At 40.0% G+C, this 12,891-nt stretch overlaps 1 protein-coding gene across 3 annotated transcripts in view; it reads right to left on the bottom strand.

Moving 5' to 3' along the window:
- Positions 1-1,917: 1,917 nt before the first annotated feature.
- LOC138951982 (selenoprotein N-like) overlaps positions 1,918-12,891 on the bottom strand; it is a 33,270-nt gene continuing 22,296 nt past the window's right edge. For 2 of the 3 annotated variants that reach the window (XM_070323550.1, XM_070323553.1), the window contains 3 exons: positions 10,314-10,523; positions 6,699-6,871; positions 1,918-6,110 (listed from right to left, as the gene is read on the bottom strand). In XM_070323550.1, coding sequence (XP_070179651.1) covers positions 6,029-6,110; positions 6,699-6,871; positions 10,314-10,523 — 465 coding nt within the window. In that variant the 3' untranslated portion in view covers positions 1,918-6,028. Of the gene's footprint in view, positions 6,163-6,698; positions 6,872-10,313; positions 10,524-12,891 lie in introns of all 3 variants that reach the window. The other variant, XM_070323551.1, reaches the window with a different exon arrangement.

Here is a 12,891-nt window from a genome sequence, read left to right as displayed (position 1 = left end):
TGCAACTGGATTTTGATGCTGATGAGTCTGTGCAGGGATCTAATATCAGGTCTATGGTCTGTGTGAACCGTAGTGTTGAACAGAATGATGTGAACTATAAGTGCGACTGTGTATTATTCGAGAGTCTTAAACAATGTAAGCTTATATAAATTGTTCTGTGTTCAGTGCGCGAAAAGGAACAACTTCAAGTATCTGAATTTTTGTGACTGTGTTTACCGTCACGAATTAGCGTTCTCTTGTACACTGCAGAATGACTGCATCATATGCTGCTGAATATTTGTTTCTGGGTATGTGTTCTTTGACAAACCTGCGGGGGTCTCTCCGATTCAATGTCCTTTGGTTTGCTTTGACCTGATTATGCAAGACTTGAAATGTTGATAAACACCGCTTCAGCAGCTCGCTTTACTGGGGAGAGAGCAACCCGAATTTCCATGAGGGTAACCTCGCAGAACTTTATAATATCTTATCCTTGTCTTTATTCTGTTCACAAAGTGGTTATATTCAATCAACATACTAAAATGTAGGCCATTCAAAAATTCCACATTAGGAATACATAGATCGAAGTCCAAAACGGAAGAACTAGTAGGCTTAAATGAAGGGGGGGGGGGGTATGTGAATGCACATCACTGATCCGAATGTTATGGCATCACATATCTTCTTCTTCTTCTTGATCGCTCAGACAGGGACTCCGGAACTTCTGATGAAGTCTTCAGTACAGCGAAGAATCCGCAGGGTGCCGAAGATCTCCTAAACCGGTGTGTCCGCAGGCCATGTTTCTGCTCGTAGTTTCTGGTGGATCACATGACTTCTTGTGTCAAACGTCAACAGCTTGTACTTGATCGTAGTATAGTCTGTATTCTGGCCGTCGAACGTGTGGGATTGCTGACTCAACAGCAGGCCAGTGAGACTTAAAATGTAAGTTTTACCTCCTCACACCAAAGCCATTGGGTGCAGAGGGCATGTGATTACCACCTGTACTTCTGTTTGTTTGTTTGCTTGTTTGTTTAGTGTGTTGGGTTTCTAACATGTTCATACCGTGAGTGCAACAGGTACAAAAGCCTGACCTGACTGGGAAAAACGGTGTGCTTTTCCGCCTGTTATAAACAAAATAACTATGGTAAGGATCGATCGACAATATCTTCAAGTTACTCCATGAAGTACTGTTTCATTGGAAGAAAATATTTTTCTGACAACTCAACAACGAACCTGGATCACCAATTGCAGGTGTATTTCTGAGGCAAAATGCTTGTGACAATTCCTTTTACTAAATGTACAGGTACTGGTTGTTATGAACCAGTTGCTTTTGTGAACTCGGGTTTTCTGTGTTTATTTATTGTTTTTAATTTGTTTTAATGAACTGACATTCTGTGTGTGAGTGGATGTGTAAATGAGTTGTTTGTGTGTGTGTGTGTGTGTGTGTGTGTGTGTGTGTGTGTGTGTGTGTGTGTGAGTGTACGTGTGTCTGTTGGCATGTGTGTCTACGTGTGTGCACACATGTAATTTTGGGCATGAGCAACAGGTTGAACACAGATAAATGGATTAGATTTGTAATCATGAAAGTTATCACAAAACTCTGTGGGTCTGTATGCTTCTCAAATTAAAGAGCAATAAAATGTGACGAATATTTTGATTTGGCATTGTGTACTGAATTATAATTATTTGTGTGTGTTTTTGTGAAGCGGTTGGAACTATTTTTAGGATTTCTGCCATTTAAGCATCCTCATTATTTTTATATTTTCCATAGTCTTTCATTTTTCATTGTGGACGGTATAGTGCACTGGAAGCAGTGCTAGTTTTCTGGTAGCAAGCAATTTCTCTCTCTCTCTCTCTCTCTCTCTCTCTCAATCACACACACACACACACACACACACACACACACACACACACACACACACACACACAGAGTAAAAGGTAAAATAATAGTTGTAAGGCATTTTTATTTCATGAGACAATCCTCCATAATGATGGAGAATGGGGTAATAAAAACTCTCTCTTTGGTGCTACATCACTACTTAACACTCTGTTAATTACCAACACACTCAGTTGATTTTGATTTCGAGTTCTAATTCTCTTTCCTTTGCTGTAGCATCAACATCTGTTAAGCAAGCAGTAACAACTTTAAATGCAATTTAAGTTAGATTTTCAAACAATCATGTCTTCCAATTTCAGTTGTAATTTTGAATAATAACCGTACGTCTTCTATAACACACAGTTGGTGATATATTCTCTATATTACATGAACTTAATGAACAGTACCACATGAAACTTTATGTGAATGGTATTTCACAGGCAAACGAAGAACTGCAGAACAGATAATTAATACATTCATGGTCAAACTATCACAGATAATACAAACCAACTGGAAACAAAAAAAGTATTGAACACATGCAATTCTGTAACTGCACTGTATACCGGGCCAGTCGACATTAACCAAATATTTCTGGTATTATGCCAATACTAAAATGTGAACATATACTCAAAGGAAATATGGGTCAGTCATACAGGTTTTCATTGCATTTAAATGGTGTGTTTTTTCATAACAAAATACAGTTTTTACACTCAGTTTGACTGGCCGCTGGCGTTGTCAGTTCTATTTTTACCACTTCTTGATGATGGCGACTATTTTACAGAACACCTAACACAGTTTGTGAATCCATCATTCTTCTCTTTATTTCTCCAAATTTATTTCATTTAATCTCCATCTCCATAATGTTACATTTTTAATCTCTTTCTCATGAGGGAAAACGACAAGTCATACAATTAAAAACATTATGATATGTCTCTTTTTGTAAATACATTTCTAACCAAAGAAAACCAGGACACATTTTTTATTTGCATTATAGCTTAATTTTCAGCAGGGAATTTTTAAGTTGACAAAAACCTGATATGCACATTTTCTGCGACTTATACACAAAGAAAAACTTTGATATTGAGCACTTAAAATCCTACCATACCCTGTAAATTACACAATTACACTTTTCAGTACAATGGGCAGTCCATCGACAGACTACCCAATGGTTGTAAAATGTCTGAACTAACATGAAAAGCAAATACAGCAGCACTACGTTTAAAAAAACAGCAATAACTGCAACATTTCAAATGTCTTTTAAGTACTCTTTACGGGTTTTTTGGGTATGATACTTCTAATTCTGAATTTAAAAGATTGCTACAGAATGTCAACTGCTCAGTTATAAAAAAAAAAAAAGATCTCTTTCAAATTCAGTGCTGATTTTATTAGGCGAGAAAATTCAAAGAACTATCATGGAAATCACTGAACTTCATCCAACCAGAGTACATGTAATATATATATTTTTCATACCATTATTTTGTTCCAAATTTAAAGACCCATAAACCACACTGTCTAAACACATGCAAGCTTTTAAAACAGTTATATGTTCACAAGATCAATTCAGTAGAAATTCCCACAACTTGTCGGAGCACCGTGGCATGACAGGAGGCCATACTCCACTGAAATTCATCAGGTAAGCGCCACACAGAATACACTGTTTTTTGGCACTGCCGTCATACGTCAGTGGTGCTGCCCGACATGTCATGGCACAGTGCTGTGTGACAAGTTATGACATTTCTGCTCTCTTTTGGTCCTTTCTCACAACACTCTTTGTATCACTAACCATGGAACTAATAAATATTTATGTATTTGACACATGCTCATATTCACACAAAACCAAGGAGAAAGGACAATCTCTTCCCCCAAAGATTCAGAAAGGTAAGCTACAATGGAAGCAAAACTTTCCTGCTACACTTGGAAGACCGGGGGGAAAAATATTCACAACAAAATTGCACAAAGCACAACAAATAATTTTGAGCGCAAAAGCATAGCATTATGTTTTGTTCACAGCAAAAAAGTGTTGTTTAGTGTGTGTGTGTGTGTTTGTGTGTGTGTGTGTGTGTGTGTGTATGAGTTTGTGTGTGTGTGTGTGTGTGTGTGTGTGTGTGTGTTTGTGTGTGTGTGTGTGTGTGAGTTTGTGTGTGTGTGTGTGTTTGTGTGTGTGTGTGTGTGTGTGTGTGTGTGTGTGTGTGTGTGTGTGTTTGTGTGTGTGTGTATTTTTGGATTTTCAAAGACGGCAGACATCAAACAGATAAAGTAAAAGTACTCCTGCTAATACGCAGAACAGGAGTGACATGGCAAAGCAAAGCAAGGCTATAATGTGGTAGACAGACACACTGCACTCAGTATTCACACGATAAAAACACACTTTTACACAGCAGACACTATCTACACAGCTGCTTAAAGTACAATTACTTCTTGTGAACGCAATCACATTCACACAAAAAGATTTGTTGAGACTGTCACACAGTATAAGAGCAATCCTTCAACTAAACCATACGCCAAAAACCATCAGCCGGGCTGCTTTCAGTGCAGAGAGTTGCATTTTTTTTTTTAAATTTCGGAATCAATTTTGTAAGTGATACCTATGTCAACCAGCTACTTTAATTATATACAATACTCATACATGCACGGCCTAATGGTGACCTTACGAGTAACTTTCTCATGCTGATATAACAAAGTCACAGAGACAAACTTGTTCTCGGAATTATTTTTCAGATCCTGAGAGACATACTGAAGAAGCGAGAGAATTTGTACGTGATGCAATTATTCACAGTATGACTGACGTCTTCTTGAAATTTGTTTTGCTTTTGGAGTCACACGTTTTTACTTTGGAAGTGAGGGTCAAGAAGTGACGTCTTGGCTTGTTTAAAGGCACAGTAAGCCTCCCGTAAACCATCAAAGATACAGTCAGGCTTTTACACACAGTACAAACACCCTTCCATTTGAACACTCACCAAACGGGAACATCCTAAGTGCCCTACGTAAAGAGCGAGACATTTTCAAAGAACTAATTTTTCGGATTGAGACCATCTCAATCGGAGCCATCCTGAACTCAGGTCAAAAATGAGTTACTTCCCTTCAACTAGGGATAGCCGTGGAGCGATGATTGTGCGTTTTGGCGCTAGACCTAACTTTTAAAATCTAAATAATAAATTGACAGCTTGTTATACAAACATTCTTAAATCATAAAAGAATTATTTTTTCATCAAGACAAGATCAGTACAATTCGAAGTTTTGAAAGTTTGAAAAAAGAAAAGCCCGGAAGCAGGGTCACGCAAGGTCGTGGTTTTCGTAGCAGACGACGGTTTATAGGCAGTCAAAAACCATCGCTCGAGTTCTTATGAACCACATTCGTTTGTTTTGTGAAAAGTCAGAGGTACATAACAACGTGCTATTGCAGATAAGCTCACAGCGAGCCGCATTCAAATTACAAACTGTCGACTGCATTGTGAAAAAGGGAAACTGGATCACACGGGTTCACGATGGATCAGGGGTAAGATAAACCACGCAAAAATAAATTCTTTGAAAATTGCTCGCTCTTTACGTAGGGCACCTAGGATGTTCCCGTTTGGCGAGCGTTCAAATGGAAGGGTGTTTGTACTGTGTGTAAAAGCCTGACAGTATCTGTGATGGTTTACGGGAGGCTTAATACTGTGCCTTTAATCGGTGTTGTTTGTCATTAATTCATAAACAACAATCCTATTCTGCACAGGAAGCAGCCAGCCTGTAGATAGTTGGTATGCGTGCTCAACTGTCAAGATGCTCAACTGTCAAGATGCTCAACTGTCAAGATGCTTAACTGTCAAGATGCTTAACTGTCAAGATGCTCAACTGTCAAGATGCTCAACTGTCAAGATGCTCTTATACTACACGTAAGCCTGTGGGGGTCAACATGATAGTTTACACAACAAGGATGATACCTTTCATTATTGCTTCAGAGTCCAGGAACACAGATAGGGATTCAGCAGCAGAAGAACACGACTTTCACAGAGATTCAAACACTTTACTGGCAACTTCAGGCCAAAAATACATTCACTCAGTCTGGAATGCATCTAAAAGAGTACTAAACAATATACAAGCAAGTACAACAACATTCTGTGTATTTGCATGTAACAGTGTTTGTATGTGTGTGTCTGCTTGTTGTATTTGATGCATATATTCAAGTGTCTTGCATCCTTATCCTGCTGGTGCGCCATCATATTTTGCCAAGCCTTCCTTCAGAAACTTCTCGTACTCGTAAGCGGTAGGATCTTGAAGACTGAAAAATGGATGTTCATCATATAAGTTTCAGCAAATGAGGATCAGTTTTTCTGAAACGAAAAAACACATCATGGATCCAAGAGGACATTAAGGTTTGAATAATTTTGTTTAATAAAGTCCTGTTGAACAATTAAACAAACAACCGTAACTTGTCAGGGACTTATGATGTTCGAACAGAATTGACCCTTAACTCACTGTGTTTTATCTGCTCTTGATTATGAATACTCATCATATGAAAAACATACTCCTCTCTCTCTCTCTCTCTCTCTCTCTCTCTCTCTCTCTCTCTCTCTCTCTCTCTCTCTCTCTCTCTCTCTCTCTCTCTCTCTCTCTCTCTCTCTCTCTCTCTCTCTCTCTCTCACACACACACACACACACACACACACACACACACACACACACACACACACAACACACACACACACACACACACACACACACACACACACACACACACACACACACAAACTTTCATCCTCCCTAAACCCCATCCCACCTCCCCGTTCCCCCACCACCACTCCCACCTTGCCCCCACCACCACTCCCACCTTGCCCCCACCCCCACATCCACCGAAACTTCCACTCACCCAGTTTCCAAGGGAGAAGCAACGTCCTTGTCCATGAAGTCGTTGGCATTGATCTTGTGTACAACGGTTCCGTTTGGGGCGATGATCATCATCATCACCGGGAACTCATAATTTTCCAGCAGCATTGTAGCGTACTTGCTCATTTCTGGGTCACTCGCATCCGCAATGAGCGCCTGCAATTGAGAGAAAAATTGCAGACATTAAATCACTGACTAATGCATTGTAAATATTAATCTCAGGATATAAGGCCAACAATAAATATATGTTTGTTTAGGGTAACCCGTTCGACCCTATTTTTTCCCGCTGTCCCTTACTTTTTTTCCTTTCTCAAAAAAATCCCCCCCCCCCCCCCCCCCCTAAAAAAAAAAACCGTTGGCACATTTTGTAAACCATACCAGGGCTAAAAAAAAAATTAAAAATAAAATTTTTAAAAAGCCGACCTACCGACCCTATTTTTTTTTGGTCAGGTTACCCTAAACCAACATATATTTTAGTTTGGCCTAAGCTGAACAAATTTAAAATGAATCATTCGTTCGCTTGCGGCTTCGTGGCAGGCGGAAGAAAAAATCAGCGAGATAAGTTTTCGTTATTGTTTGTCTGTACACTTAAAAGACCGTTGGGTCAATATATTTGTGAATGTATTGTTTTGTCAATAACAAACGTTCCAACAACCTACCTTTCTTGTTTTTTTATTCTAAGCTGAACAGTTTTGCCACAAATCGAGAGACTCCATCCTAATCAGTACCCTTGAAAACGACCCCATGCTGACCCAGTGGCAGTGTAAAATCTGTGTGGCATGCAAAGCTAAACTCTCACCAAAAGGTGACCTTGACAAGAAAAAGATTTGGAATTGAGAAGAAGAACAAGAAGAAGGTGAAACACATATACAGCAAGCGCTAAAACAGCTGTCACAGAGCAGAGAATATATATCATTGATGCCTGTGGAGTCAGAAAAATCTGCCTAATGCATTTTAAACATTAATCTCAGTATGATCAGTACCCTTCAAGCTGGCGTCATGCTGCCCCAGTGGCATGCAAACCTAAATTCTCACCATAAGGTGCATGAGCCTTAGAGTTAAAAGCTTAGGAACGCAAAGAAAACAAGTCGCGTAAGGCGAAAATACAATATTTAGTCAAGTAGCTGCCATTTTTCAGCAAGACCGTATACTCGTAGCATCGTCAGTCCACCGCTCATGGCAAAGGCAGTGAAATTGACAAGAAGAGCGGGGTAGTAGTTGCGCTAAGAAGGATAGCACGCTTTTCTGTACCTCTCTTTGTTTTAACTTTCTGAGCGTGTTTTTAATCCAAACATATCATATCTATATGTTTTTGGAATCAGGAACCGACAAGGAATAAGATGAAAGTGTTTTTAAATTGATTTGGACAATTTAATTTTGATAATAATTTTTATATATTTAATTTTCAGAGCTTGTTTTTAATCCGAATATAACATATTTATATGTTTTTGGAATCAGCAAATGATGGAAAATAAGATAAACGTAAATTTGGATCGTTTTATAAATTTTTATTTTTTTTTTTACAATTTTCAGATTTTTAATGACCAAAGTCATTAATTAATTTTTATGCCACCAAGCTGAAATGCAATACCGAAGTCCGGGCTTCGTCGAAGATTACTTGACCAAAATTTCAACCAATTTGGTTGAAAAATGAGGGCGTGACAGTGCCGCCTCAACTTTCACGAAAAGCCGGATATGACGTCATCAAAGACATTTATAAAAAAAATGAAAAAAACGTTCAGGGATTTCATACCCAGGAACTCTCATGTCAAATTTCATAAAGATCGGTCCAGTAGTTTAGTCTGAATCGCTCTACACACACACACACACACACAGACACACACACGCACATACACCACGACCCTCGTTTCGATTCCCCCTCGATGTTAAAATATTTAGTCAAAACTTGACTAAATATAAAAAGAAGAAGAAGAAGACACCTACACGTCTGCTCCCTTTCAAAGCGGTCCATGACACGTTACACTACTCATCCGACGTGGAACCATGCCTGCTGAGAGCCCTGATACTGCACGTCATAAAGCTTCTTAGGAAGGAAGAAATGTGTGTGTCATGGGTGAAGAAGAAGAAGAAGAAGAAGAAGAAACCCATATACACTATGCACTAGTGCCGCTGTCGCAGAACAGAAAATGTATATCATTGATGCCTGTGGAGTCATACAAATTTGCCTGAAGATTTTCAGGGCCCCAGAAAGGATTATAAAACTGCCGGAATTCCTGTTTCAGGCGTTAACTACAAACACCAATATTATGTGCATGAGGGTGTAGCACACTACTGTATCAAATTTCAGTTTTTGATCGCTTCAATTTTCACTTGAAAACTGTAAAGGCTAAGCCACAATGCTCACATGTTCACAGAGCAGGGGACACAATTCAGTCTCGTTCTTGCTGAGTGACTTGGCTGACTTGTTTCCCTTGCTACATAAGGTGGCTTTTCACCAGCACCTAAGTGACACCTTACAAGGCAGGTGTTATTCAATGGCAGATATCCCATATGCCCTCTCTTATTTGCTATTCTAGTGAGCTGATCTGCACAAAGTTTCCTCTCGACAAAAAATCTCCCAACAAACCCTGGGGTTCAAACTCACTCCATAGCGATGAACTTGTTTCAAAGCCAGCCAGCTACCGACAAAGCTCCCTTCCCTCATGTATTTTTCAGGCAGTCAAAACAATGAGGGGCTTAATCTGGCCTGTGGCACAGTGGAACCCCCCTTTTAACCCCTTCACTGCCCACCCTGTATGTAATACGTGGTCATTTTCGGTTTGTCCTACGCCCATAACCGTATCTCATACGTGGGATTTGTGTCGAACAACATTTCAGGACATTTCTGAAAACTAAATGGGAGGTAACCACTGTCCAAGTACTTGTAGGGGTTCTAAACACAGTTCTTTCCCTTAGACCGTTCGGATAATGCTGTTATTCTGTGGCAGTGAAGGGGTTAAGACTCCCAAATGTAAGACATCCTCATACAAGGACTGGGTGGCCGAGTGGTAACGCACTTGCGCTCGGAAGCGAGAGGTTGCGAGTTCGACCCTGGGTCAGGGCGTTAGCAATTTTCTCCCCCCTTTCCTAACCTAGGTGGTGGGTTCAAGTGCTAGTCTTTCGGATGAGACAAAAAACCGAGGTCCCTTCGTGTACACTACATTGGGGTGTGCACGTTAAAGATCCCACGATTGACAAAAGGGTCTTTCCTGGCAAAATTGTATAGGCATAGATAAAAAAAATGTCCACCAAAATACCCGTGTGACTTGGAATAATAGGCCATGAAAAGTAGGATATGCGCCAAAATGGCTGCGATCTGCTGGTCGATGTGAATGCGTGATGTATTGTGTAAAAAATTCCATCTCACACGGCATAAATAGATCCCTGCGCCTTGAGTCCGAGTCTGAAGATACGCGCGCGATATAAGACTTCATATAACATAACATAACATTTAAAGACCTTGCTTTCAGATTTTCTGTTCACAACCTCTGTAAATTTACCTCAAATTTAAGACTTCCTCCTTTTTAAGACCTGATTTTCTCAGTTTATTTGGGAGGTTTTAAAAAGTGGGTTCTACTGTAATCTAAGAAAAGCTGACCTCCAAGTCAACGACCAGACTCCAGGCGTTGACGAAGCGCTCTAACAGAATGCTGATGACCTGCGGACCCTCCAGCGCAGTTTCGCGCAGGGTCCGCGCTGACCCTCAGCAGCTCTGGTCATCCAGCGCCCCCCAGAGGAACACCGCGTGCATCGGCTTGTCCTCCTTCTTGGACAGCTTGAATGCTTCCGTCAGGTTGTGGTACGTCACCTGGAACAAGAGCGAGGATATTGTTTGAAATCAAACACTCAAATCATCCGTAATTTCGGCAAAGCTGCAGAACTTTTTAACATGTTGTCGGAAATGTCACTGACAAGACTGCTGTAATCTTTCAAAAGCGGCCAAAACTTGTATGGCTATTTGACAAATATGCTGAAGAAAATATATCCTGGCAACACGCCTATAAGAGGGAGGACAGAACATCTGCAGTTGTACAAAAGCACAGGGTTTCCCAAACCTTGTGAAAGCCTGCTAAGTAACATTCTAGATGCAAAAGGATATCTGATTTTCTGATCTGTGAGCAGATATTTGATAAACTACTCACCAATTATCACTCTGACCACACTGCATTTACTGACATGATAAACTCCAGAGCTTCCTTTCTTTCTTTATTTGGTGTTTAACGTCGTTTTCAACCACGAAGGTTATATCGCGACGGGCAGAGCTTCCTAACAGCAAACAAAATAAATAACAATTGAAAGAACGTATTATCATCAGAACATTCAAAAGACAGGAATTTAACTGAAATAAATCTAATGAGACATGAAGGGTGCGTATCGCTAGCGCTACGTGTCATTTGTGCTATGTGTCATTTGTGCAACGTGCCGCTATGACTACGTTGATTAGTGCTACAAATAATTTTTTTACGAGTCGGTATCATTCGTTCATTTTCACTACGTGTCGATAGCACTATATCTTTTAGCGCTACGTGTCAGTACCACTACTTACTTAATGACGACTCTCTTTCTCACTTTCTCTCTCGTTCTCACTCCTTGTTTTGTGTGTATGTGTTTGTGTGTGTATGGGTGTGTGCAGAGTTGCCAACTGATACGGATTTCCCGTATCGGATACGGATTTTTCGTGATTTTCGAGTGATACGGCGTATCACGGGGATTAATACGGAAAAACTTCATTGATACGGGAAATTTCAAAAATGACATTTGTAAAAAAAAAAGGGGGGAGAAATATTCCGATTGGACGAAAGCGTGAGATCGGTTTCCGATCACGGTTCCGTTCATGTTTTGCTGTTTTTGAATGAGCTTCAATATCCTCCCGGCCTCCGAGTCCATGTCCGATGCTGATATCTTCGCGGCACTTGGTGCAAAACGCGAAATGTATGCCGCGTCTTGTCGATTCGGAGATGAAGTCATACTCTTGTTTGTAACTCTTTTCAAATTTTACAAGAACTTTCGGGCGTTGGACCGTTGTTTTCTTCATTTTGTGGTCGTCTGCTGCTGCTTCTTCTTCTGCTTCTCATCCACATTCGACTGAAGCGCATGCGCTAGCCACAAATCTCGCCTATTCTCGTTTAGTTTCGATTTTGATCACAGCGTTTGTGTGACGAAGCCTCGCGCTAAACGAGATTTCAGAAGTGAAACTACGCTGAGTACAGGCGCTTGAAAATACACTCCAGTCATTATATAACTATACTCGAAAAATGTTTAATCGGGAAACTTTTGCACTATTCGGGAAAATCCGGGACTGGACATAAAATCAGGAATGTGAAGAATGGATTTTGCCTGTGTTCATTATAGTTTATAGATAAATCATGAAATGATAATAAGAAAGCATATTCAATACACATCACTTTTTCATACAATTCAAATCAATACTGATTTTAGTTCATTATCAGAACAGAAGCACTGAAATCAGTATTGATTGGCATTTTATGATGAAATTGATTGATCTTTATACCATGCACCTCACTACCATAAACACAACTTTCAAATTCTGCCTTACGCGGTAATACCGCGGTGCCGCGCGCTATGTACAGTTTTTTGGCCTGATGATACAGTTTTTTGGTAATGTGATACAGGAAAACATTGATAGGGGTTGACATGTATGTGTGTGTGTCTATGTGTGTGTGTTTGTATGTGTGTGTGTGTTTCTGTGTGTAAGTTTGTTGACAGGAGTAATTGTATTATCTCCTGCGAATTATGTTTTCGTTATTCTTGTTTCTTATTTGTGCTTCGTTTATCGATACAACGTCTTGTGCACGGGTCAAAATGTGTGTGTCAGGGGTCGTTTTACTTCGTTTTACTTGAACTTGACGTTCGTGCTTCTCCGAACGTCTGTGTATCGAAAAACAGATACATGCACTCCATGACTCTGTAAGAAGACAAAACATATCGCTAGGTTTCATTTGTTTTTGATGAATGTATGACCTTTCATGAAGTAGTTTTGTTTTTTGTTTACTTTTGCCAGTTTGCCAGTTCGTTTTTGGAACTTTGCAAAGCAGTGTCGTGTCATCTGTTTAGGTCTGGGGAAACACCAATGAAAAGAGCCGAAGAATCCCCGAGCGTTTCTATTGGGTTTGCTTTTGATTATCCATGTATAACCTGCTTCCTAGAACTATGGT

This window comes from Littorina saxatilis, linkage group LG17 (assembly GCF_037325665.1).
Source record: "Littorina saxatilis isolate snail1 linkage group LG17, US_GU_Lsax_2.0, whole genome shotgun sequence".
NCBI classification, from domain to species: Eukaryota; Metazoa; Mollusca; class Gastropoda; order Littorinimorpha; family Littorinidae; genus Littorina; species Littorina saxatilis.
Note: the sequence above shows the minus strand (reverse complement) of the source record. Positions and strands in the feature narration are given on the sequence as shown.